The following is a 28,000-nucleotide window of genomic DNA, read 5'->3' on the forward strand; positions in this document are numbered from 1 at the left end:
TCGTTTAATGGCATTTCTTTAAACTAAGCTAAGCTCCGCAGAGAGCCGCTGCAAAATAGTTGTGCGAGAGAAAACTCAGATTGGACAGATAGTCTAGCTAGCTGTCTGGATTTACCCTGCAGAGATCTGAGGAGCAGTTAACCATAGTCTTTATTAATCCACCGAATTTCAAATTCCAACACAAAGAAAACGAAAGGAAACGGAAAATACATGCATCCGGCGGAATTTCCTGCGGCACCGCAGCAATCCCGGAAGTGGAACGTCGAGGATACAGACTAGAATGTCCCTAACCTGTTTGTTTCGGTTCATTTAGGTTGCTGTGAAAGCCGTCAGTTAAACTCGGTACGGTTGGTGGTGTGAAAGCAAAACAGACCAACCCCAGGACTATGTGAGAGTAGAAAGGTGTATGTGATTTTAGCATGAAATCAAAAGCTTACTAATAAATCCATCTGCTGATCGTTGACTGTCGAGGAGTAAGCAATCTTATAAGTGATTTGTATAAGCAACACCATTTGGTAACCATCATTTCAGTGAAGGTGACTGTGTGTGAAACAATGCATCTGTATCTTTTTTTCATTGGTCAGACCAAGAACAAAATAATCTGAACTACTGGTGTAGTCAAGACATCACAGCCTATACAGCCTTTGATGTTGACCATTTGTCTTCAACAATTATGTTGCATGTCCCCCAATTTTATAGGAGTGCAATAAATTGCTGTAAAGTCCCTTTAAGCAGGATGCTTCCTTGTCGCCCTATATAACCCCCAAATGAGCCTTTTGTCAAACCAAGTGACCAATAGGTCAAGGGTTTTCCTGATCCATCTGTGATCCAGGTGCTTCCTTATTAGCCCAAATGCCTCTCTGGTTAGCTCAATGCCACTCTGTTGTGACCTGGAAGCAAATTGAAACTTAAGTGGAGTACGGTGTTGGTGCCAAAGTCTACTTCTCCATCGGTATGTATTGTAAGACCAAGCCTGTCTCTTCTGTGCTGTTAAACCTTAATCCAACGTTACCACAACCCCAACCACTAATCTTTGGGACTTTTACCATAACTTGACCGAACACCTCACCCAAACCATGGAGTGCAGCACTTTTCAAGGGGATTTCTGTTCAACAGAGTTCCATTACTTATTACTCAGCATCCCACTTTCTAATACGTGTGTAGTTATTGTAAGTCTGTTTCTTGCTCAAACCAGCTGTAAGAGGAGACAAAACATGTTCTTATTAGCATTTTGTATTGGAAAGAGTGATTTGTACTTTAAGATGAATGAGTATTGTGCGTGCTACATGTGCATCCTATGCAGGCTGCTGGCACCCTAACCCTCTGCATGCAGAGAAGGCCCCTATTCCCCAGTCTTTGCACGCCACTAGCCATTTTTTCTTATTAAAACTATAAGGCTGATTTTATTCAATATGTTCCTTATTGTCAACAACTTCCATGACAAGACCAACACCGTCTCTCAATACCCTCTGATTTCCCTACCCGGTCTGTGGCTCTTGGACCCATCACCCAAAGCCATTGGTTCCTACTGAAGACATAAATCTTTAATACAGGAAGAAATAGTGCAGATTAATTCACACTGGTGAGCATTTATGACAGGTAGGCTATATGTGGGGTTAAATCAAAAATAAACTACAGGTCAACATGTCACTCAATGTAGTAGTGTGACTTACTGATGCATTTTTAATAATAGCCTATTAATAGGCTAATTGGCTATCAGGTTTGGATACATTGTTGATTTAGATCTTTTTATGGAATTTGTTGAAAATGTAAAAAAAATAAAGAAAATCGCAGCCTTATCATTTAACATCAAGAACATACGGTGACCTGTTAATCATAGCCTCCGAAGGAGCACAAAGACTTTTATTGTGAAAGGCCAGAGAGCGAGAAGCTGGAGACATTCGGGAGCGCGCTCTGCTGTACAGTCTCCTGTGGTTTTTATCCGGTTGGCTGCTGCGGGAGCGGGCTCGCGCCCGGGCGGCTCCGTAAAAGAAAAAAAACGGTGTGACAGCTCAGAGCTGTCCACGTCAACACACCGAGTGAGCTGCGAGCGAGCACGGCGGCGGCGGCGGCAGCAGCAGCGATGGACTCTCTGGTGAGCCTCTCCGCCGTTTCACCGGGCTCCGACACCTTTAGTTTGGTGTAGGAGGGGTGTAATGTGCTCGGTAGTTTGTGTTTTTTTGTACAGCTTTTATCGCGCGCGGGACATTTGTTGCATTATGGCAGTTTTGGTGTTGGGCATTACTGGAGAGGGAGAGGGAGAGGGAGGGGGAGGGGGAGGAGTGGGGCTGGGTGCAGACTGTTCATAAATCAGAAACGGGTTTGATTTGCGCTGTAATCCATGAATGTAAGTGGGATCCTGATATGTGATTATGCACGCGCAGGCCTGACCTGATCACAGTGGTTCACGTGCAGCCAGCGCTCTAAACGCCACAGTATTTGTCCTGCTATGCTGTGTAAAAAAAAAAATAGTAGCTACAGTTTGTCTGTGTTAGTCACAGTGCGACAACTTATTAGCTTGTTAACTTAACTCCATACAATAGACTGGGTGAGCCTCAGCTGTTATCCACTTATAAACGCAATGCCCAGTGCAGAGCGCAACAGGACATAACTATAAGCCAAAGCTTTAGTTCCTGCAGGAACAACAATCCTCTATATCACACGAGGAACAGCCTAGAGTTAAAGTGTGTGTGTGTGTGTGTGTGTGTGTGTGTGTGTGTGTGTCTGTGTCTGTGTCTGTCTGTGTGTGTGTGTCTGTGTGTGTGTGTCTGTGTGTGTGTGTTTAAATGTCTGCTTGTGTTGAGCATATGTGCACAGATCGGTTGACGTGTAGAGCAGAGTAGGTGCCACGTCCACCGTTCTCTCTCTCTCTCTCTCTCTCTCTCTCTCTCTCTCTCTCTCTCTCTCTCTCTCTCTCTCTCTCTCCTCGTTTGCCTTGCGCACCCTTTATTCTCTCTCTCTCTAATCTCTATCTTTTCTCACATTTACTCCAATTATTTGTGTCAATGTCTCTATCTCATTCTTTCTGCTTCACTCTTTCTCAGTGCTGGTAAAGTAGCCTACATTTACTACTTACTTAAGTACTTTGAGTACTTCCATTTAATGCCACTTCCACTCCACTACTGTGGGAAAGATTGTACTCTAAGGTCCTTGACTTGCTTGACTTATGTATTTCCATTGAACATGTATGTAACTGTACAGTACGTTACTTGAGTACATCCATGATGCCACTTCTACTGTACTTCACTTCATTTTAAAGGGAAGGTTTAGTTTTTACTCGGACACATTACTAGTTACTTTACAGATGTATATTTTACATACATAACACATGATCATCTTTTAAATATGATACACAGATTAAACTATCTAACAGTACTTAACAGTACTTCAAAACTAGCTCCACAGACCAACTACAACAGTACAATTTTACTCAGACAGAAATGCATAAGCTAACAATAACCAAAGACCCATTAGCATAATGTGTTCTGTTTTTATTGTAAAGTATTTTTGTAAATGTGTTTTTAAAGGTGCTAAATAAAGTGTATTATTATGATTAGGGATCGACCAATACTGTTTTTTCAATGCCGATACTTATTATTAGTAGTTATTGAAACCGATAGCCGATATTTGGAACCGATATGCATATACAGTGAAAATGAAAAGCTTTATGTCAAAATAAAGATTTTAGAATGTCACACACTCCAACACACAACTTTGTTTAAATGCTTTAAGCAATTATTTAATAAATGAGAAACTTTCAACATAATACCCAATAAAAGATAGTCAGACAGACAGTGTTGTGGGCGGGACATTAAGTCAGACTCAGTGCTGAGTGAAACCGAAGCAGAGAGACAGACAGAGCTGTAGAGGAACACTTTTTTTAATTCATTAACTATATCAGTTATCAGGCAAATAAAACGCAGATACAGATAATCTGCAAACTGCCCAAAACATGGATAATCGGTCTATCCATAATTATTATGTGATACTATATAAAAATACTTCAAGCACATTTTTCTACCAGTCAACAGGTAGGCTACTTTTTTTGGATGCAGGACTTTTACTTGTCACAGATTATTTTCACAATGTGTTATTGATACTTTTACTAAAGTAAATGATTTGCTCTTTCTCACTCTCTTGCTTGTATTACAAATCTGTGAAGCTTTTTGGCGTATATGTATCTTTCTCAGATCCTTGCTTGTGACCACTTGCAAATATTCCATTACAAGTCAAAGTCATTCATTCAAAATGTCACTTTAAAGGAGTACTTCAGCAATATAGGGTTGCATGTCCGCAAAGTTAAGAGGCGGATCAAAAAACAGGTCAAAACACACCAAGTTTGTAATGTAGGCTTCCTGTTATTAATGTATAGTTTCTAAATCCAAGATAACCCCGGTGACATGAGTAGGGGTTATTTCTGCAGACTTCTGCTTTTTTCCCCGTTTGTTGTTCAGTTGAAAAATATGCTGACCACAAATAGTGTAGTAATACATAAAAAAAAAAAATAGGAAAGAAAAGGAAATGAATACAAAAATAAATAAATGAAACACAAAAATAGAGGAAAGCCTGTACTACTGACAGACACGACTGTAGCAATGTGGTGCATAAAATGATGGGATGTCATAATGCTACCAATATCCAAAGCAAGATCATTAAAAAAGGAAAAGTCTTCACTGCTCTCACGATTCGATTACGATTATCCTGTCAACGATTCCAATCGATTCAATGTCCCGACACGTCACGATGCATCACAAGGCCTCACTTCCTCAATATTATTATATATTGCTACACATGGTTTTCATCAACAAATTCAAGCAGTCTATATGTGAAACACTTCCTGAATGTAACGGAGTCTGAACACAGCAGACAACAGACAAAATGCAAAAACTAAAAAAGCAGCGGCCATAGAAAATCAACAAGTAACATCAGTAGGCAATAATTGATTATGGTCTGTCCCTGCATCGATGCGGAACAGTCTAGGTCCGCATCGATGCAATGATTAATTTCAACACCCCTACAAAGTTCATTTGAAAGATTTTATCCCCACATCAACTATAGTGCTCAGTATATTGAGGAATGAATCTACTCCCTGTCTCTCAATTCATACAGTAGATCACTTACTTTACATTCATAGCTAGAAAAGACCGCAAAAGGCAAATAATGGTCACATTTAATTAGATTTGGTGTTGATACAGATGTGAGGATTCTACAGTTTTCCATGTTTGGGAGTAACCACAATGCTAATCCTAGAAACAATTGTTCTCAGAAAAGAATATTAAACAAAGAAAAACTGTTGAGTCATAGAAATAATCACATATAGTCCTTGCAGTATATTTTCCATTAAAGTAGCCGACCCTTGGAGAACTTTTGTTTGTAGTGTGTTTGTCAAACTAAAGTTTGACATTTTGGGAAATTAATACCAGTCTCGTCACTGTCCGGTAAATATTCAGGCTCAGCAAGTAGCCGTTTAGCTTAGCTTAGCTTAGCTTAGCACAAAGACTGAAAACAGGGGAAACAGAATCTACCTACCAACATCTCTAAAGCTCACTATTTAACATGTTGAGTCTTGTTTGGTTAATCTGTTCAAAAACCAAACTATAAAAAAGACATTTAGCTGTTTTACTGCTAACTGTTTCCAGTCTTTGTGCCAAACGTAGCTAATCGGCTTTACCATACAGAGAGAAGAGTGGAAAACGTCTTCTTCAAATAAGCACATTTTCCAAAATGTCTTCACAGACATTTATTTTTCTCCATTGGCTCTGAAAGAAAAATGCTTCTTCCTGTTTTGTGCCGTAAATCATTTTTAAATAGAATAACTGTAAGTGATCTGGTTCTGTTTAGCAAGCAGATACAGTAGAAGCAAAAAATGTTAGCCTGAAAGGCTTTTTATTGCATCATGTGCTTTTTATGGAAACAGGTCTCAGCTACTGTCACTTATTCTTTATCACACTATCAGCTAAATGCCTTGAATGTCCCATTTGTATATCGTGTCTATAATGTGGTAAAAAAATCAAAAAGGAAATCAAAATGGCAGCTTAGGAAACGGCCAATTGCAAGATTTGTTTTTTTGAGTTTGTCTGTCTCCAGACATCTAAATTGGTCTTCTGGTTTTGTCCATGACCTACTTCTAAACATACACTGCAGAGAAAATCATTATGTTTAAACCAAACATAATGATTTTTACATTTTAGGCATGTAGCTTGTTATGTTGATCCAGAGAGACTTACAGTGAGTCAAAAAAAGCTTCTCTTTTTACATTTATTTTCTTATTATCTCTCTAAACTCAGGCTGAGGCTGTTGTTGTACAATTGACTAAATGATTATCAGTTCTTTGTGTTAGTTTCATTTTGCAGAGAAGTCATACCTCCGAACAATAGGCAGTCCCCTCTTATTTCCGCAATTATTCCCAACTATCTGACATTTACAATATTATATGTTAGCCAATAATCTGTTGATCTCAAGTAAGCCATTTTAGTGAGTAGGTGTGTAAATTATGTAAAGAGCCTCTCCCCTGAAGACAGGGCAGGACCAGGGATCAGCAGCTGGTTGCTCCAGCAGTTTGGAACTTGAAACGTAGACTAGTTTATAGAGTACAGTAAGTGTTGACTGAATGAAAACATGTTGCACCACACTAACAAGTAAGATTTAGACCGGCTAACTGCTTGTTGGAACTTAGCATGCTATTATACAAACCATTTAGGTTGCTTTCACCCCTGCCTCGTTAACTTCGGTTGAATCGCACTAGAGTTTGTTTGCCCCGCTGGTGCGGTTCGTTTGGACAGGTGAGAACGCGGCAGTCGCACTCGAGTTGCACACCAAAAGCGGACCAAACAAACGTACTGAGACCTGCTTGATGAGGTGGTCTCGATTCGCTTTCAATCAGCTCTGGAGCTGTTCGTTTGTGGTGAGAACGTGATCCGACCTCGAAACGCCCGAGTTGAATGCGTTCCATTTACAAGTTGGGTTTTCTTTGTTTTCATTAGCTCTAGCCAGGTTAGCCATTGTTAGCAATGCCAGTTTATAATAACGCATTGCCCTGTTTTTTTGTGCATACAATCAGCGTAATAACGTGTCAACAGATAGAAGTTGGACAGCACTGCGTGTACAACTGATTTAGTGAGACACAAATAACACAGAAGTGCTTATAACTGTATGTTACTACAGCTTTCATGGCTGTTGATGCACGGAGCAGCCATGTTGGATTTTTAGCGTCGGGTACTCGGTGGTTGCCCGAGTTCCAAGCTCGGAAATCCGAGGTCAGGGTGCTTGCTTCTGACTTTGACCTCGGAAAATCGGAGTTCCGAGTACAAATGGAACGCACTATGACTACATACACTCCGCAAGTCTGAGCCATTGTCTCCTGTAGTTAGGTGTGCTTAGCAATCTGCGATGCGGCAGAGCAGCAAACTGTAGCAGCTTGCAGTGTTTCTCTCACAGAAGATGACTGCAGTCAAGCTCGCCGTCCGTCACTCGCATCTCAGTGGTCAAACCAGTTGCCGCTGAAGTTGGAGACAGACGCAGGCCGAGCAAAGCGAAGGCTCATAGACCAGAGCAGACGTAGTGACGTCGCTCGCAAAACAATGTCTAAATGAAAGGAGCTGGTTTGACCATGGAGATGCAATCAGAAATATGCACTAGTCCATACAGGACCTTCTTCCTGTATTTACTTTCTTGCTCACGCCCCAGACACATCCAACCAACAAGCGGGGTGAACGTTCTTGTGTGGTTTGTAATGACGCATTTTGGTACGCTTGGAAGTTTACAAACTCATCAACTGATTTGGACCAAAGCAAACTAACTATAGGTGTGAAAACGCCCTTAGTGAAGAGTAAAACAGGTTAGGTATGGAATACGGTCGACCTGAAACATGATCGAAATGCTATTTAATAATGTTGAATGTTATAGTAGGGAAGGTAAAGTATGCAGGCCCCACTCTCAGAGGAGGACAATAAGTGTCCATTGTAATGCAGGAAGGCCTTCACACACAACCTTCATGGTCTAACAAATCTAGGTCTGCATATCACTGTATACAGCGGGAAATGCAAACCTGTAGGCTCTGTGGGTTTAGTGTACTGTATATGACAACTTAGATTATGAAAAATGTAGAGCTGCAAAGATGAATCGATTAGTTGTCAACTATTAAATTAATCGGCAACTATTTTCATAATCATTTTGAGTTGTTTTTTTTCTCATTCCAGCTGAATATTTTCTAGTTTCTTCATTCCTCTATGACAGTAAGCTAAATATCTTTGAGTTGTGGACAAAACAAGCCATTTGAGGACGTCACCCTTGGCTTTGGGAAGCACTGATTGACATTTTATAGACCAAACAACTAATCCATTAATCGAGAAAGTAATGGACCGATTAATCGACAATCAAAACAATCGTTAGTTGCAGCCCTAGAAAAAGGATAGGTGTGTCCGTGAGATGGCTTGGATCCTCTTCTGCTGCATCAGCAATGCTCCTCTCTTGCATAAAACAAGTGATACCTTTTGTACCGAGACAATAATGAAGAAAACTGTTGAGCCAGTCAGTCCCAAGAGAAGTCATTTTCACATTTCATCAAAAGTGGATTGGTTAAAATTCTGACCACTGAATAATCCCTCCCATTAGGAGACATATTGGAATGTTTAGCCACCAAGTGGTGCAACCACGGTGTTGGTCTGTTAGTTCATCACTTTGGTGGTTCACAGATTGGCGATCTTTTGATTTTTTCTAGCTCCATCATCAGATCAAGATTTCAGTTTGTCCAAATACCTGCCAAACTAATTACATTCCCATCCGCCTCAGCTGTTCTTTGTGTTTAGCACTAATTAGGAAATAGAAAAAGTATTTCTCATATCATAAAAAGAGATTTCAGTTCAGCCAATATCAGACCAATATATTGCCTGAAACGAAAGGCGGTTGATCCAAATGCGTCTCCGTCCTCATCGTCATCTTCATCCTGCTGTAACCATGGTAACAGTGGATGTTGTAAGTTTCTGGTCTAAGTTCTGTGATACACTCTGACTGTGAATCTATGCTAGTCAGTGCATAACAGAACTTTGTCCCGGGTCTGAAAACTCTTCGATGGATGGATGGATGGATGGATGGATGAGCAGGAAGAATGGATGTCTTTTGTCATTTTCACATCTAGACAAAGTCCAAAACAAAGATGGATGACAAAACAAAACAAAATCACAAATGTCTACAGAGATAAAACCGCCAACGTAGAAACTGGTTGGACTGGGCGTCTAATGTGTGTACAGGGTGTTGCTGGAAAAGCAGACTGTATCTGGATAATAAAGGTTGATACAACACACTGGTCAGGTGTAGGATGAATGGCTTTGACTGTAGCTCTGGCATTATCAAATAGACCTCGCTTGGTCCAAGATGATTTCCTGATGTGACTCAGCAAAGCTAAAATATTTAAGATGTTCTCCCTGTTTATTGTTGCAGGAACCTTCCCTCTATACAGTGAAAGCTGTTTTCATTCTTGACAATGATGGCAACAGACTTCTGTCAAAGGTAATGTTAAAGGACCATACCAGTGTTTCAGCCCATTAATTGCACATCACCCCAGACTTGCGTCAGTTAGGTAATCCATTTATTTCTTCTGTCAAAGTTAATTTGTTTGTAGTCCTCAAACCCTTAAAGTGTCCATCATATGGATTCCCTCCCCAGACTTCAATGTTTGTTTCAAATTTGAAAAGCCCTATGAGAGGGGGTTGTATGAATCCTCTTAAAATAATTGTTCACTATTCTGTGAAAAATGCTTATTTGCTTTCTTGCCAAGAGTTAGATGAGAAGATTGATGCCACCCTCATGTCCCGCTGAGTTGTAAGAGAGTGAATAGTAAACAGTGAGGCGAAGATTAATTTCCAAGCAGTAACACTGCTGCATTGTTTCCTGTGATTCCCTCCTGCGTGTGAAGGCAATTTAATCCAGCATCAGAACGGCGGACTCCGCCACTTACAATGAGAACTAAAGAGATAATTGCTGAATCAATGAATGAAACACATTGAATGGCTATAGAGCTCAACCATGACCGCCCGCTCTTCGAACAGCTCTGGTTCCGGAAGTGACTTTCCCCATTGAATTGCTCCATCGACGATCCAGACAATGCTTGTATAAAGAGTTTTAAGTCTGGAACCAAGCCAACCTAGTTTGTGGGTGTGGTGAACAACAAACAGCGAGCGAGCTCCACCAATCAGAGACGTCACTGTTACGCTTAGGATTGTGGGTAGTGTAGTATTTCTCCATGACATCGCGAATAAAACAAGGTTGATTTCATACAGACTTGTGGCTTCTAGAGGAGCAGAAACTTTCGTTTAAGTTAATTACATTTACAGTAAGGTTATTATACTGTAAAACTAACTTTCGTTAAAATAATTTTAAATAAATTTTGGGCCACCTAGTTTTTGTCACATTTGCTGACGCTTTTGGCGATTGCTAAGGAACTATTTTTTTTTTTTTAAGATTGTTTTTTGGGCATTTCCACCTTTATTCACCAGGACAGCTCAGACATGAAAGGGGAGAGAGAGTGGAAAGACATGCATGAACTCGCCACAGGTCGGCTTCAAACCCTGGGCGTCTGCGTCAAGGAATAAACCTCCTCATATGGGAGGGCGCTCCACCAACTGAGCCACCCGGGTGCCCGCTATGGAACTTTTTTGCAGACTTTTTTTAGGGTTTTATGTCGACCAAACTGCAAGTTAGAATACTTTATAACACATGCAATAATAGAGTCAAAGATATTTGATTTAAAAGGAACACGCCGACTTATTGGGACTTTAGCTTATTCACCGTAACCCCCAGAGTAAGACAAGTCTGGAGGTAACACCCTGTGACTATACAAATCACAACACGTAAATAGGAACATGTTGGCGTTATTTTGTCACTTATTCGGAGCAGTAGGCTAGTTGGAGCCGGTTACCTCCAGGATCTGTGCTAGTCTTAGCTAGCACTGGGGGCGTCAGACAGAGTTACAACACACACAGAGATGAGAAGGGTATGTATGGACTTATCTAACTCTGGGGGTTACGGTGAATAAGCTAAAGTCCCAATAAGTTGTCGTGTTCCTTTAATCGAAACTCGAAATAAAAGCATGTCAATAAACTCTACAGTAAGTCTGGCCCTTGATGTGATTCTCATTTTCCAGTGTGGCCCTTAATGAAATTGAGTTTGACACTACTGGTTTAGACATTATGGCTAAAATTGAATTGAATTAATCAAAATCCTGAGAAAAAAGAGAGAAAATGAATGGGATTTCCACTTCCGGAACCACACTGTTGAGGTCTATTGCTGAATAAGTGCTGACCATACAAAGTATCAAAAACCGCATCTGATTTTTAGATGCTTTAGACGCTTTATAACTTTAATGGACTAAAACGTCCAAACCTACAGACATGGTCCCCTCCTACATTTAGAGGATACTTATCCACACCTCCTTACAGTACCATCAGTTCCTACATGTTTAGTATGAATAGCCCCAAAGGAAATGATACCCATAACCCAGCAGCGTTAGTGCCAAAGTTCATTCCCTGTTTTCGTATGTGTCTGTTTCAGTACTATGACCCTGATCTTTACCCCTCCATGAAGGAACAGAAGAACTTTGAGATGAACGTTTTCAACAAGACACACAAAGCAGACAGTAAGTTCCTCTCTGCCGGTTTCTGTTATTGTGTCTGCTGGATGTGGCCCTCCCTGTGTATTGTACTGAACACTCACACACGTCTCCAATGTCACCTGTTACACATTCTGCCGCCCAGTAGCCCAACACTTGTACATGATATCATAGGCCATGTATAGCTAAATAAGTACTATGTTAGTGTAAACCCTTACAAAAATCTAGGAAAATGTCCCTTTAGGATTTTCTGTTAACTTTGAAACCAACAGGACGTTTGTCTGGCTGTTCAGAGAAACCTGGTGGACACTTTTCTGCACTGCAGAAAAGGTTTCATTTTCAGGGGAAGTTGGATTGATACCTGAGTCTCTGCCCCTGGCCTCCTTATCACCCACCTATTCCTTTTGTTCTGAACTCCTCCTTCATTCCTCTTCTTTCTTCTCTTTCTTCTCCCATGTCATGCTATATCCTCTCTCCTTCCCTCCCACCTCATCCTCCTTTTATCCTGCTCTTCCCTTCCTTAAAGCATCCCTCCACTCCCTCTGTTTATCTCACCCTTCCTCATCTCCATACCCTCCCTCCTTCCTCGTTCAACTTCTACCCACTTTCTTTTACTTCTTTTCCCTCATCACCTTCCTCCCTCTCATCATTTTATATCTTTTTCTTCTCTCCTATCATATATTTCCTTCCTACACCTCCCTCCCCATTCCGCTCTCCTTGTGTCATTCATTCCCTCTCCCTATTTTTTCTTCTTCTCTTTTCTGCTCATCTTTTCCCATCTTTTTTTCCCTTTTCCTCTAGCCTCCCTGAACACTGTTCCTGAATGAATGAAGCCCCGCTATAAATCGTTGTCATTTTCTATTGGCTGCTGTTCTATTAAAAGTACTTGTTGATTATGTTTTGAAAAGTGAAATCAAATAAATAAAGTCATTATGTGAATAATATCCTGAACCCGTCATTCTCTCCTTCTGCTCTCTGTAGATGAGATTGCTTTCCTGGAGGGGATGACCATCGTCTATAAGAGCAGTATAGATCTCTTCTTCTATGTGGTGGGAAGTGCTCAGGAGAACGAGGTACGATGAATTTAGCTTTCTCTGCCAAAACAGTATTTTGTTCATCTGCAGATTTTTTTGGGGGGGCTAAAACAGCTGGTCCTTGTAATGGTACTCAAACTGGAAGAAATGGTGTAATACTTGTCGGGGACTATTTTCAGCAGTGGATTAATACACATTTGGTGCAGCCAAACGGTGTGTGATGTGGGATTGAGTCAAAATAAAGTACTGTTTTTGGACAATAAGAAAAATAAATAGGTCATCACCAGCCTAATCCTTAATTTGTGTCCCATTTTGGGAGCTGCTTTGTTTTGCCTGAATTTGAACAATATCATTTTACAGATTAAAGACCCCTGAAATGATTTGAGCATGAAATCCATCCAACACTTTAAAATCTAAGGTCCTTTTAAGGTATGACTTAAGCAGTACCTATACTGTCATTTTGTAAACTGATCTTTTTTTAGGGTTAAAATGAATTGCATCCAGATCTACGTAGAAACCCCATTAAAACAACTCAATATATTTAAATATTTTAATTCATTAATTCATTTACCCCAAATATAAGTAAACCTATTAAGTACGTGAATAATGAGTAAGAATCCCTTAGAATAACATCAACAAACACCTGAAAATGTCAGAACCCAAATGTAAACCACAGTACAGCCTTAAAATGATAATTAATGCGAAACATTTTAAATGAATCTGCAAATTAAGGGAAAAGCCAATCTAAGTAGGTAATTAAGTGCTTTTGGAATGAAAGTTTGTAAAATTCATGGACAGATGCATTCTCTTTACCATAACACTCCTTTATTTAGAATCAGATGGAGGTGCTTGGTGCATATTCTGGGGTAAATTAAGTTTTAGTCATGGGTATTTAAGGGATTTTTGTTTTACAGTGTGGAGATCTCAAGCTTAAAAGTTGGTCCGAAAAGTTCCAACTGATAAACTTCAATTATTAACGCAAAAGGCATTTATAAACTCATAGGCAATCAAAAGGATGCCTGGAGATCTTGAAGGTGGTGTTAGTCAGAGTATTTTCTTCCCCCTATGTGAGTCTGAAGAAATGCTCTCACTACATGAGATTAGGGGGATTAAATAGTTTGACAGTGATGCTAAATATAGCTAAATGAGAAAAGAGGTAGGGCTTTTCTAGATTTCATGCAAAAACACTTATCAGCTTCACCTGTTAAAGGTCCCATATTTTAAAAATGTGAGTTTTCAGTGTCTTTTTTTAATTTATAAAGCAGGTTGAGGTGCTGTATAAATACTGTAAAAGTATAAAAACGCTCAATCAGACAAACGCAGTTAGAGACGAGCTGGTGAACATAGTGGAGCATTTTGCAGCTAAAGAGACAGAGATTGACCTCCGAAATTGGTGGAGACCAAAACAGAGCTAAAATGAGTGTGCTAGCATGTTAGCCCTAACTTTTAAAAAGTAATAATATGTCAGTTTGTTCCGCTGCCCCCCAGATGGCCCAAAAAATTATTGAATGCAGACAGTTGTTAATGCTATTAAATGAATGATAATATTGCTCTGCGTATGCTAGATGTGTATACAGACTGGGCTTCCAAGTGACTATAAAACAAACAGATAAATGCACCTTTGAAATCGCATGCTCTTTTTCTTTCTCTCTCTGTAGCTGATGCTGATGTCAGTACTGAACTGCCTCTTTGAGTCCCTCAGTCAGATCCTCAGGTATGTTCTCTCACTGAGTATATTGCATCGAAGAAAATACAAAATGAAAGGGCAGGCCTAACGCAGAAAATCACATCCTTGCTCTCCTGATGTCTGGCAGCTTCAGTTATGTTGCTGGAGTGACTTTTCTCCATGCACATGCGGTATCATTATATTGAAGCATTTTAAAGCATGTACTGTAGCCTCAGCATCATCACTGCTAATGGTAATCCACACTGACGCTGCCATCCCTCCACCAGAGCCTCTCGGGGAGATAATAAGACTCCATGTTGAATTTAAAATACAGCCGTGTGTATTTTTTACCTGAAAGGGAATCGTGATTTCATTTGAAAAATACAGTTTGACAAACAAGGCAGCTGAATGACAACACAATGACAGAGTCCTCATTTTTACATATTTATTTAACATTTGCACCAAGATTAGTTTGCAAAGCCGTGTGTGTGTGTGTGTGTGTGTGTGTGTGTCACACCAGGATGCCTCATTGTTGACTGCAACATTATCAGCCAAACACCGGCGGATGTGGTTGCTATGGGAACCAATGCAGTTGTAATGCAGAGTGTGAGCGACAGAGACATTGAGACATTATATTATTATATGGTACGATACATTATAGGCTTTTCTTGTTGCACAGTGCAATATGTAAATGTCCAGATCTTAGCGTTACAGTGTCAAATCAGTGAAGCTGTTGAAGGCCTGTTCATTATGTCTTATTAAGTCTTCTTACAAATAAAACATGTGTTGTTGTGTGCTGTTAAATTAGACTCTACATTTGAATTAAAACTTAGGCTGTTGGAATACATGATGGATGGAGTGATAGTAAAGGAACAGTTCGACATTTTGGGAAATACTCCTTCTGAAAGTGTCAGAAGAGCCAGAATGTGATTAGCCTAACTTAGCATAAATACTGAAAGTAGGGGGTAACAGCTAGTCTGGCTCTGTCCAAAGTTGAAGTAATCTTTAGAGGCGAGTCAGGCTAGCTTTCAGTCTAAGCTAGGCTAGTCTCGCATTGCCAGACCTTCCTCTACAGCTCTGTGGAGGAGGGTCTGGCTAGTCCACACAGCATTCCGGGAATGGAGAAACACGTCCTCTGGTTTATTGGCATTTTTAAAAAAAACAATCACAATTGTCATGGGCGGCGCTAACCTCCGCAAGGAGCAACGGTGCCGCTGCAAAATAGCCCCGGGAAGGAACTTGTGTACGTTCAAAAGTTGTTTTAGTCGTGCAACAGAAAACTCAGATTGGTCAGATAGTCTAGCTAGCTGTCTGGATTTACCCTGCAGAGATCTGAGGAGCAGTTAACCATAGTCCTCAGAAATCCACTGGAGTTTAGAATTACAATACTAAGAAAGCAGAAGACGGCCATCCGGTCTAAAAAGAGGGAAATCCGGTGGGATTTCCAGCGGCATCTGAACAATCCTGGAATTGAAACATTGTCTATATAGACTAAAGCTAAGCTAACTGTTTCCTTGCTCCAGCATCAATCTTCCTGTCTAATTCGAGCCAAGAGAACAAATCACTGCATTCCCCAAAATGTCCAACTGTTCCTTTAAAAAAAATGTAAAGTCATGTGAAATTGCAATTATGCGAGAGTCAGAGTATAAAAGGTCCCATGGCATGAATAATTTCACTTTGAGGTTTTTTAACATTAATATGAGTTCTCCCAGCCTGCCTATGGTCCCCCAGTAGCTAGAAATGGTGATAGGTGTAAACCGAGCCCTGGGTATCCTGCTCTGCCTTTGAGAAAATTAAAGCTCAGATGGGCCGATCTGGACTCTTCCCTTTATGTCGTCATAAGGGGAAAGGTTACCTCCTCTTTCTCTTCTTTGCCTGCCGCCCACACCTACCCAGAGAATTTGGCCCGCCCGTGAGAAAATAGAGCTACAACCGTGGTCGCAAGCTGGTCAAGGCCACACTCCCACCCTCCACCTTGCCCCCCCCTCTCTCCTCCTCAATAGCATTTAAAGCTACAGACACAGAAATGGCACATCCTAAGGAAAGCTCATTGTGGGACTGGCTCTAGTGGCTGTAATTCTGCACCAAGGCTGAATTTCGGGAAAGAGATTTCAGATACAGTATTAGGGGACCACTAAGGTCTATATAAAAGAGACTTCAGATACAGTCTTAGGGGACCACTAAGGTCTATATAAAAGAGACTTCAGATACAGTATTAGGGGACCACTAAGGCCTATATAAAAGAGACTTCAGATACAGTCTTAGGGGACCACTAAGGTCTATATAAAAGAGACTTCAGATACAGTATTAGGGGACCACTAAGGCCTATATAAAAGAGACTTCAGATACAGTATTAGGGGACCACTAAGGCCTATATAAAAGAGACTTCAGATACAGTATTAGGGGACCACTAAGGCCTATATAAAAGAGACTTCAGATACAGTATTAGAGAACCACTAAGGCCTATATAAAAGAGATTTCAGATACAGTATTAGGGGACCACTAAGGTCTATATAAAAGAGACTTCAGATACAGTCTTAGGGGACCACTAAGGCCTATATAAAAGCATCCAAAAAGCAGCATGTCATAGGACTTTTAAGGACAGGATTGTTGTTTTTGTTTTTCTGCAGGAAAAATGTGGAGCGGAGGTGTTTACTAGACAACATGGAAGGAGTGTTTCTGGTTGTGGATGAAATCATTGATGGAGGGTAAGAGAGAAATAATGTCTTCAGCTGATTAGAGGATCAGAACAATATTCTAAAGATCAACTGTAACACAAACTTTGGTTCAATTTACACTACATTCTAACTAGTTTACATATGCACTCACTGCCACTCATTGTTAGTGTCTATTAATCTGTTATTCATTTTTTAAAATAACTGTTTAGTCTATAAAATGCCACAAATACCCCATTTCTTGCTTGAGCTGTACTCGGTTGGTCTTAATTGGTTGCTTTTTTGTCCTGTTGCCAGAGTGATTCTGGAGAGTGACCCCCAGCAGGTCCTACAGAAGGTCAACTACAGGGTAAGATGACTGTCAACAACAACCAATCATAACAATCTGTTCATTGATTTGATTCATAATTGGAAAGTCAAGTGACAAAAAAAACCCCAACAAATGTTATATGATAAAGCAGCTGTTTGGCCTGAGAGAATGAGAGCGTAAAGACTCATCCTGTAGCCTCCCACAGCTTCTTGCCTACTCTTACATGCTTTACCTTTCTCTCTCTCCTTCTTCCTGTCTCTCTTCTTCTGATTGGTGTCAGCTAATGTCAGAGCCAGCCTATGGCTTCGTCCTGTTTGATTACATCACCGGTAACGTAGAGGGAGAAACAGTCAAGAGCCAGCTGCTGTAAGCAGACAGACAGAGGGTGAGGGAGAGAGAGATGAAGAGAAAGATAGTGAAGTAAAGAGAGAGAATGAATGAATGAATGCGAGTGAGACAGAGACAGTGGAGGAACAAAGGAGGGATGGGCGAGACAGATGAGGTAAATGCATGGTGATAGAGCATGCTGACTAACAGAGAGGCTTAAAAAATGAGGCTGGCTTTTTTCTATATATTAAAACTTTGACCAGCTGGTGGCACTAGAGGAAAAGTCAGGGCAGGGGATCACAAAAGTAATTTTACTGTATCCTCTGGGGACCAGGAATGCCTGTGCAAAATGTCATGGAATTTAGGGATGTCACGAAAACCGATACTTTGGTACCAAATCAATTCCAAAATCCTGAAGACCTGATGGTACTCCTTTAGATACTGCAGGTACCGGGAATGCAATTCTTCCGGACCTGAGGGGGGCAGCACCTACACCTAAATGTGTTCTAGTCTGCCGTTAAATGCCGAAGAAAAACACCTACCAGCATGGAAGAATGGTAGATGCTATATCACATCGATACACGTGTCATTTTCAACAGTCAAGGCAGGCATCAACACTGTCACCACATTAGGTGCATCTCATAACCCTTAAAGGAGAATTCCGGCCAATTTTTACGTTAATCTTGATCGCTATAGCTACGCGAGTACTTTCGATAGAAAAAACCCCAACCCGAATCAGTGCAGGTAACACGGAGAAGCTGCAGCTACGTACTACAAGCGTCCCCTGAGCTAAAACGGCAGTGGTCGGGGCAAGTTTTAGAGTGTCTTTCTGCCTCTTAACAGACAGAAAATATAAAAACATTAGGCTAAGATAACTTTTCATCCATCCACATGACATTTTTCAAATGAGGCAGTGTCCACAGGAGACGGAAGTTTGTACCATTTCATACCCAGTGTTTCCTCTAGACTTTTTTTTAGCAGCGGTGGGGTGGTTGGGGTGTTGAACGTCAAAAAGTAACGTTACCTAAAAACAGCGTGTAGTTTCTTTTTAGCATCTCACATCACACTTTCAGTCACTATGACTACTACTACGGTCAGAAACATTGTGCCAAAATATGAACAATAACGTCGCTGTCAACGGGCTTATCTGCTAATGTTAACTACCGACCGTTAACCTTGAAACCATCCAGCAAATAGACGGTAGTGTAGGGTGCCGTTATCTGAAACCGGTGATTTAACGTCACTGCTCATTTTACACAATTTAACAACAAAACAAAATGCTGACTGAACATTACTACATTTTTCATGTTGGTTTTGAGAGGTATGCACCGCCACTAACCTGGAAAACGGTTTTAAAACAGTAACGTTAATACAGCGTGTCGGAGGAATACAGCGTCTCCTGCAGCGGGGAGTCACAGGCAGAGGGACCACAGCGTTCGCTAACGTTAGCTTCTTGTCTCATCTGGGGTCTGATAAACAGTAAATTCATCAACTTCAGTGTCCACAATGCTATTTTCCAATAAACTGTAGCTGTCATATTTCACGGGACCCGCGTGAGTGCGGATTTCATGTCGCGCCGTCCGTCGCTGTTTGTCACTTTGCCTAAGATTGAGTGACAACTGACAAGTGTATTCGCCGACAAGTGTATTCGCCCTGTTATTTATTTGGTTGCCATGACTTCCTGATGACGTCATGTCACTGTTCCAGTTGCTCACCCTAAAGGGGAGCGAGAGCGGATGACAGTTCGCTTGAGTTCAGTAGAGCAGACGGCTCTGCAGAGTGGTGTAATTACGACTTTATGACTTTTCAACAGCTGAAGGAGCGGCGGTGCGCGGTGTACATAGCGGAAACCCTGCTCTGCGTCTGCCCTATTTCTGATACCGTGGCGGCAGAAATTTTACCGTGGCGGCCGCCACCGTAAAATCAACATGGAGGAAACACTGCATACCGTTGGGGCAGCGTGAAATGCGCTCTTTAGTTATAGAGAATTTTTGGGGCTATCTATCTACTCGGAAGAACACTAGTTGAACAGCCCCTCATCTCTGTGTGCACACCGTGATGGCTTGACCGCAGTAAAAGTGTAAAGGTAAGCTTTTATGGCTTTACCGTATATCTACGGGAACAGCTTTCACGAGTTCACCTGGAACTCCCAAACCGCAAATAAGTCTGTTTCTCTTTGCCGTTGTTTTTCACATAGAACCCAACATTAGCTACGATAGCTGACATTAGCTAACGTTAGCGCTTGTTACAGCGGACCTCTATAAGGTCAGTTCTATGTGAAAAAACGGCAGAGAGAAACAGACTTAACTCAGCATTGCTGTTTAAGAGGGAGTTCCAGGTGAACTCATGAGAGACATTACATTGCTAGCTGTGTGGGGATGCCAGGCTTCGAAGCAGCCGGCTGTGGGTCCAGAAGTATAGTCTACTAAATGTCGGGTATTGTGACATCCCTAATGGCAATCCATCCAATAGTTGTCCAGATTTTTCAATTTAGACCAAAGTGGTCAGGACTGACAGACAGACCAACATTACCAACCCTAAAGCCACTAGCATGGCTATAAATTCTAATATGACATGTGATTGGCTGAGCTGTTAACCAGCTTTGAATGTCACTCATCTACAGTATGTAATGGTGTTTTCACCCATCCAGTGGCATCTGCAGTGCTCTGCTTTTGTATTGTTTGTGTGTGTGTGTGTGTGTGTGTGTGTAAGTAGATTTGCATGACTTTGCATTTTTCACTTGTACACACAATGATGCTATTTTGTTTTACAGGCGGATGAAAACCCATTATCTGAACAAAGCGTGGCCCAGGTAACGCACACACACTTACACAGAATGTGTACACGCATACACACGTATAGTAAGTGCAGTTATACAAACATGCAGATACACACATATACAGAGACACACATATTGTAGATAGCAATACTTTATGCACCTTACGTTTCCCAGCAACAAGGTCAACAGGTATTTTGTCTTTTAACGTCTCATCTATGTCAAAAGTGGGAAGTTGTCATGTGTTTAGACATCTGCGGTTTGTGATCACTTCACGTGGCGTCAGCGTTTGACCAATTTTACAAAAAACGTAAAAAGAATTCTTTAAATGCAATTACAAACATCAACTACTAACTAGATCAGTGTTCCTGCACAACGCTAGGAACCATGTGTCTATACTTTATTACAGGCTTTGTTGATTACTCGATTCTGATTGGTCAATTACTGCATTATACGGTCAGTGCAAACAGAGAAGGGGTGGCTACGGCTCGGAGGTAGAGTGGGCAACGTCATCAAATACAGACGCCAATAAAATATTATTTAAATCAGTGATGTGATTAAAATATAGACTTTCTGTGTAAGTAGCTGTGTAATGATGATGTAGAGCGAGCTGGTTATTATTGTGAATCAGAACCCCAACAGGGAAAATATGGACATACGGCCAGCTTGTTAGCTTAGCTTAGCACAAACACTGGAAACAGGTGGAAACAGCTTGCCACGTTTGGGGTTTCCCAAAATGTCGAACTATTCCTTTAACCCTGCATGTGTGTTGGATAGATAGTGTTTAGTTGTGTATTAAGTTAAGAGACAAAAGCAGTAATGGAACAAATAACAAACTTTACATTTAACACAAACATAAACTCACAGATACATGCAGATATAGTTATACATACACATAAATACTCAGCCACTCATACAGACACACAATGCTGGCTGCATACACTGCATGTTTACCTCATATCTATACTGTTATTATCATGTACATCTTCCAGCTGCTTCTCTCTGATACCATTAGCTTCTAGTATACTCTCTGTCCAATCAGATAAACACACCGACGTGATGTCATGGCAGACTGCTGACTTTTCTCTGACAGAATGATTAGTAGCAGTTTGACATCTGTCTGTAATTTCACCAGGCTGCATGCTAACCCTTTAGCCATAGAAATAGAATGATTTAGCCCGCTACAATGGTCAGTTCTTTGCAATGGCAACGGTACAAATCAAAATGGCCGCCGTTCTGACCATTCTACTGCGTTGATATGACTTGGAATGGTCCGTTCTACTCTCGTTCTATTTCTATGGCTTTCGCTCCCCACTCATGTTGAGGTAGCAGCTAACTTGGCTTCAGCTCCAAAGCACCGGACAGCACTAACAGGCTCAACTGTGAATGAATGGATTGATGGATAAATAAATGGATTAACTCCCTCTAAAGCACTGCAGCTCTCTAAACACGGGACAGATGTAAAACTACGTCGCTGATCAGAGAACTCTTCTGCCGTAAACATTTGATTCATTTTAAAAGCATGCCATCACTTTTCTTTTTTCTTTTTCTGATACGCTTATATGCTTTAGCTGCTTCCTGCTTGTGTGCAGTAATGAACAGGTGCATGGACATGTTTCTGTGGTTGCTTGTAGAAGCGTGTGTGTGTGTGTGTGTGTGTGTGTGTGTGTGTGTGTGTGTGTGTGTGTGTGTGTGTGTGTGTGTGTGTGTGTCTGTGTATACACTCAGGCTCTTTTCTGTTGCTTTAACCCTGACAGCACATAACAGAGAAACTGGCTCTGACCACTAACGTAAGTCTCTACTAACTTCACTGCACCACTACACAGATTATTCCATTGCAGCACTGCATACCACACTGATCATACTCTACCATAACATTATATAGTAAGTAAGGCATGGGCTGGCATCTGTCGGTATAATAACCTTCAGCCCAAATATTGCGGTTTCACGGTATTGCGGTATTGCAATTACAGCTATAAAATGTATTATTTTGAAATGTCTGGGTAAAAAGCAAATAACTTTTTCCCATTGAACACAATGTATTTAATTTAAAACAGTGCACACTGCAGGGAGAGGGATTTATAAACTGATCTTTCTGTCCTTGACGACTCGTAAAAAAACAAAACAGCTCATACCGCAGAAACAGTATGATGGAAAATGTTATGGTTTTGAAACTGACTTTTTGAAAACGTGACTTTTTCAAACCGCGGTATACCTTGAAACCGGTAACGGGCCCATGCCAATAGTCAATACTGGAGCCTGTCAAAGGTTTTTGAAGTTTTTAAATTGTCAGGGAAATGGATTTATTTATTTATTTATTACATACACACATTATTACATTAAAACATCAAATAAAAGCCCAGGTGTGCTACAGATACTGATCAAGATTAAGACTTTTCCTGTTTACTGTACTGTAGAAATAACAAGTTCCAAGCTTGACTTCTCAATTGATTTATATCTTATATTATCCTGAAACATGACTCACCACGAGGCTACACTCAACATGTTACAGTCTTTCATGTAATCTGTGGTGTTTCCCTGAAGTAGTAATGTAATACACTTAAAGGACATTACATTAGTGTCACAACTAAGTGTACCCATAATGCACAAAAAGGATACTATAAAACACTGTGTACGTTAAGTGGCACTAAACCAAGTAAAGCAGCAGAAGAACTCTGAATGGGTCCGATATGACTGCATTTCCCAGGATCCCACACTGGAGTGAATATTCTCTGAGCGCCATGTGCCCCCTGCTGTTAAAATGAGGAACTCAACCTTGGTTGAGAATTGAGGAGGGCACAAACAGTGGAAAGTAATATTGACCATGAAAAGACCAAGAGGGAGAAAACAAAAAGAAAACACATTATTATTATCAATAATAATAATAATAATAATAATAATAATAATAACAATTAATTATGAACTCGACCTCATGTTTTAGATGTGAGTGATATTTTTTCCTCGGTGACCATTGGCTGTTTGTCCTGCCTTGTCAAAAGTCTGTCCGCCATTTTACATACTTTGCTGTGGGAATGAAACCGTTCCTGTCAACATTTCACAAATATATATGTTGTGTTGTGTTAGACAAACCCAAAGAAAAAAAAGAAAAAATAATAATTCTTTGGTAAAACCTGTATATTACAGTTCCTACTCCTGTTGTACTATGGAATGCTGTTTCATTAAATATTAAATAAATGAATGAATAAATAAATATGCCTATGAAATACATCCTAAAACAAAACAAATGAGGCAATAAAATATATAGTTAAATGTAAATATAAATGAGTCAATATAGTTCAGTAAGTAAATAGGTTTTACATGATGTATTTCATAAGTCCACATTTATTTATTTCTGGTGACTTTTATTTCATAATGTCACATTTATTACCCTCTCTATTTATTTCCACTTCTTATATTTAAATGAAGGGGCGTAGCTTTCTCACCGCCTCAGACTAATATATATTATCTTATATTTTTGCCTCAATTATTTATTTCAGAAGGCATCTCATAGGCACATTTATTATTTTATTTATTTATTTATTTATTTATTTATTTATTTATTTATTTATTTATTTATTTATTTATTTAATATTGAATAAAATGGCATTCCATATTGTACTCTTTCAACATGGAACTCCAGTGTGCTCGGTCTGACATCTAGTGGGTGAACAGTGGTACTGCGACACTATACAAGTTCTTACTGCATTGACTCCAAACATATTTTCATCATCAAAATGATCATCACAGAAAAAAACAAGAAGGTAAACAAACATTTATTTCAGCTTCTCTCACTTAAGCTGAGCATGCAAACAAGAACCAGGTTTTATTAGTAATTATTGTTATTATTAGGCCTCATATTTTACTCCATTATATTTGAGGTTTAGGGGATTTTAGTCAATAATAATCTTTATTTACAAAGCTATCAGGGCTCAACAATAAGGGTTGCCTGATGGCCCAGGACGTTTTTTCCCTTTTTTATTTTTTTCAACATTTGATGTTTTTTTGTTTTTTTTTCCGGTGTTCTTTCTTTTCTTTTTCTTTTTCTTTTTTTTCTTTTTTTTTTTTTGATGTTTTGTTTTTAAAAACTTTTTCCCTGATGTTTTTCTGGGCCAGTAAAAACTGACTTTGGGCAAGTAGAATTTTTGTGGTGTGTGAAAAAGAAATCTGAACCCTGTTTTGTATTTTTTGACTTATACTTTATTCATTTATTGGAAATCTGTTTTTACTTCATCACGTCATATATTACATATCTTTATTTTGCTCTTTCTTTATGTTTTCCAGGTTCTGCAGTCGGCCAAAGAGCAGATCAAATGGTCCATTCTGAAATGACTCGGACCAGACACATTTAGGATTCTCATGAAAGCTCTAGATAAAAATATTTAGTCCCAAAGCTATTTTTTATTATAGTAACAGACTAAAGGGAAGGCCGTTACAAGCCTGTTGGCCAATAGTGCTAGCCAGTGATAGGATTTTCTTTCTATGAGTTATGGCATTTTGTTACATTGTGTGTGTGACATGTCATTTATTTATTTGGTTCGAGAGTGCATGTTAGTTCATAGGTTTGTCATTTAACAGGCCTAATGACATCAGGAAATGAAAAAAAGAAGCAAAGACTCAGGTCTCAATATCCAGCTGTGTGTAAAGGACCGTTAATACACCAAAGTAATCGGTTAAAATACTGGAAGCCTGATTGGTGATCGATAATCTACTGCTTTTATTTTTATTTCACTTTAACCGAATTTGACTGTAGGATTTATTTCAGCTATTTAAAATACTAATAATAATAAAAAAGAAATGACACCATTTTATACGTGAAGAACTTTTCCGCCAAAATGTTACAAATGCTAAAAAAAAAAATCTGGTAATCTATTTTAGGAAATACACAGTCATATAAGTCTAAGGATAATCTAAAAAAATATATAAAAAAATAACAATAGACAAAAACAAAGAAAAAAAACCCGTCTGCAGCAAACATCTGCAAATTCAAGCCAATAAACGGAATATCGAAGAAAATTGTGTTTGAACCATGAAATTTGGGTGGTGTTAAACACACACACACACACACACACGGACACACACACGGACACGGACATCATTTGTGCACTGAATTGCTCAGTTTAATACAGTTTGTTGCTGTGCATTACTGGTGCATGTGTTTTGTAAAGCTTATTTAAAGACTGAAGAATATAATGATCCCTAATGAAACTCAACAAATGTTACTTTTGCACTGTCAGTAAAACCCTTTATTTTCCCTAAAGTGGATGAAGGTCAATTAATATCTGTACATAGAATTGATCAAAGGGACCTTTTGTGGACAGAGTTATAAAGAATGTCTATTTTGTGAGAGTTCAAGATATTAATCTTTATAGATATTTAATAGATATTAAATATTTTCTTAGTTGAAAAGAAGAAAAAAAGCCAAAGATTTCTTTTTTTTTTTTTTTGTCTGATGGGAGTTTTGTCTGTCCGTTTTTAAGACTGATAATAAAACATTTGTCCTGGATTCAGAGTGTCTTCTTATTCCTGATGTTACTCCAACGTTATTTATTCATTTTGTTTTCATTTTTTTTTTTTTTTATTTATTCTTAATCCAAGACTTTAAGACAGAGTGATAATGTTTAAAAGTATAGTTCATTTTACCCCTGTGCTCTATCATCCAATCAGCAGTCAGATCTACGACCCTAGTAAATACTAATGAGCTGCATTACATTAAAGACGACTCAGAGAGTCGTGGGTGTGGCTAGGGATGCTATTGGTACAAACCGTGCGACGTCAGCAGGCACGTGACTCTGCCCCCACAGCCAATGGTTCGTTCTGGTTTTATTCCGGAGTAATGTGATTGGTTGGCTGCCTCTTCCTCCTCCAACTGACCCGTGAGAGCCCGAAATAGGCCTACATGAAATCGGGGCCACGTTCAGCCCAGACAAAACGTATCGACACGTTTTTTTTTTAAAACTGTAACGTGTGAGTTGAACACCCTGGTGTGTGCGCAAGCGCTCTGCCTTTTTATTACCAGAGGTCTCTGCTGATTGGCTATCAGCTGGAACATTCCACATTTAAATCATTCTAATGGACGCATTATTATCATTAAATAGGCCTTCTGTTAATATAAATTATATAAGTATATTATATAAGTATTTTAAAATAGAGGTCCTCTATCAATCTTTGTTTTAAAAAGGTATTTCTGTCGGTTGCATAGCCTACCATTTTGAGGTTCTGATGGAATCATTAGGCTCTATATAACTATAATTGATAGCCTAATTTGAATCAACCCGTCACTACAGTAGCCTATGTTACATGATGGCATGTGATCATTTTTTAATCTGGATCGAATTTATTTCAGTTCAGCAGCTTTTTTTCCACGTTTTTACAACGTGTGGTTTATTTGTCAGACAGTAACGTTAGGCCTATAGGCATGTTATTCCATGTTCAGTCCGATATGGGAAGTTATAAACAGGCTAGAAACTCAAGACGATAATTTATTTTACTTAATTTATCTTAACTTATCGTTACTTTTATCGTATCCAAGCTGGTCAAGTGGGAACAAGTAACTACCCACATATCCTCTAACAATTTCTTTTTGCCTGCTTTCGTTTGCAAATTTGCGTTTACCAGGATGGCGAGGGCATGACCCGCCCTTTTCTGCTTCTGATGGAGTGAGATTGGTTAGCGTTAGGGTACAATACCAGGTTAAGCCAATCAGAGGCAGAGTAGGGCCGTCAATATCCTGGAACAAAAAATGGATCGCATTGAATGGATTCTCTGAACACTGCCCCCGATGGGTTGTGGTCCACAGCCCGGCTAGCTCAGTCGGTAGAGCATGAGACTCTTAATCTCAGGGTCGTGGGTTCGAGCCCCACGTTGGGCGCACGCTTTTGATTGATACGCACATGAAAGACAATATTACGACACAGACCCTTAACACTTGCCCTTGAGGACTGTTCCAGTAACTCTAGACCGCTGTGTGCTTTCCCAAGAGACCTAGACTTCTCTATATTGATCTTTTTGGGATGACTCCCGCAAGGAAATTAGATTTCCAGCAGCAGATTTCAGCACCTTAAAAAAACACTTGTATAGAAAATACATATAAGAATAAGAATAACAATAAACTTTTAGCTAAATATAGGAAGTAAACAAAAAGTAAAAAAAACAATTAACTACAGATAAATAAAGATAAACATATACATACACACACACATATATATATATATATATATTTATATATAGGACTGTGTATGGCAGTATACAGTGAATAAATTAGCATAAATTAGCAGTTAAGAGCAGTTATGTCCAGGTATGTATGTGAGTAGATTATTAAGTAATTGCACGGTGAATGAGTGAGTGGCTACCACTCCTTCCCTTCCTTCCTGTTCTGTTCTGTCCTCTTTACCCTATTTCCTCCTCCCCCCGAGTGAGGAGTTGTAGAGTATGATGGCATGAGGGACAAAGGAGTTCTTGAGTCTGTTGGTCCTACACTTGGGAAGGTGCAGCCTTCCACTGAACAGGCTCCTTTGGTTGCTGATGACGGTGTGCAGGGGGTGGCTGGCATTGTCAGTAATGTCCAGTGTCCTCCTCTCTGCCACCGTCACCAGTGAGTCCAGCCCGCC

The 28,000-nt window shown here is 39.8% G+C and overlaps 1 protein-coding gene and 1 non-coding gene across 4 annotated transcripts; both read left to right on the plus strand.

The window, feature by feature from the left end:
* The first annotated feature begins 1,983 nt into the window (after positions 1-1,983).
* On the plus strand, positions 1,984-25,896 carry copz2 (COPI coat complex subunit zeta 2). Of its 3 annotated transcripts, none has more exons than XM_078268920.1 (10): positions 1,984-2,095; positions 9,439-9,507; positions 11,581-11,632; positions 12,587-12,678; positions 14,298-14,353; positions 16,936-17,013; positions 17,278-17,329; positions 20,391-20,429; positions 22,151-22,183; positions 24,675-25,896. In XM_078268920.1, the coding sequence occupies exons 1-10, from the start codon at positions 2,084-2,086 to the stop codon at positions 24,720-24,722; spliced, it is 531 nt and encodes a 176-aa protein (XP_078125046.1). In that variant the 5' UTR covers positions 1,984-2,083; the 3' UTR covers positions 24,723-25,896. The 3 variants fall into 3 exon arrangements, with proteins under 3 accessions (XP_078125046.1, XP_078125044.1, XP_078125045.1); XM_078268918.1 differs by having other exon boundaries at positions 1,986-2,095; positions 11,548-11,632; XM_078268919.1 differs by lacking the exon at positions 22,151-22,183 and having other exon boundaries at positions 1,986-2,095; positions 11,548-11,632.
* A 1,292-nt stretch (positions 25,897-27,188) lies between these two features.
* Positions 27,189-27,261, plus strand: trnak-cuu (transfer RNA lysine (anticodon CUU)). The gene has a single exon. It is a non-coding gene; the product is annotated as a tRNA-Lys (tRNA).
* The last annotated feature ends 739 nt before the right edge of the window (positions 27,262-28,000 follow it).

Source organism: Sander vitreus, chromosome 15, assembly GCF_031162955.1.
Source record: "Sander vitreus isolate 19-12246 chromosome 15, sanVit1, whole genome shotgun sequence".
In the NCBI taxonomy this organism is placed as follows: Eukaryota; Metazoa; Chordata; class Actinopteri; order Perciformes; family Percidae; genus Sander; species Sander vitreus.

What these genes read in the sequence shown, in the direction of transcription:
- copz2 (XM_078268918.1), top strand. An exon ending in GCAACAGACTTCTGTCAAAG is followed by an intron (nt 9,508 to 11,547) that starts GTAATGTTAAAG and finishes TGTCTGTTTCAG; the next exon opens with TACTATGACCCTGATCTTTA. An exon ending in TCCCTCAGTCAGATCCTCAG is followed by an intron (nt 14,354 to 16,935) that starts GTATGTTCTCTC and finishes GTTTTTCTGCAG; the next exon opens with GAAAAATGTGGAGCGGAGGT.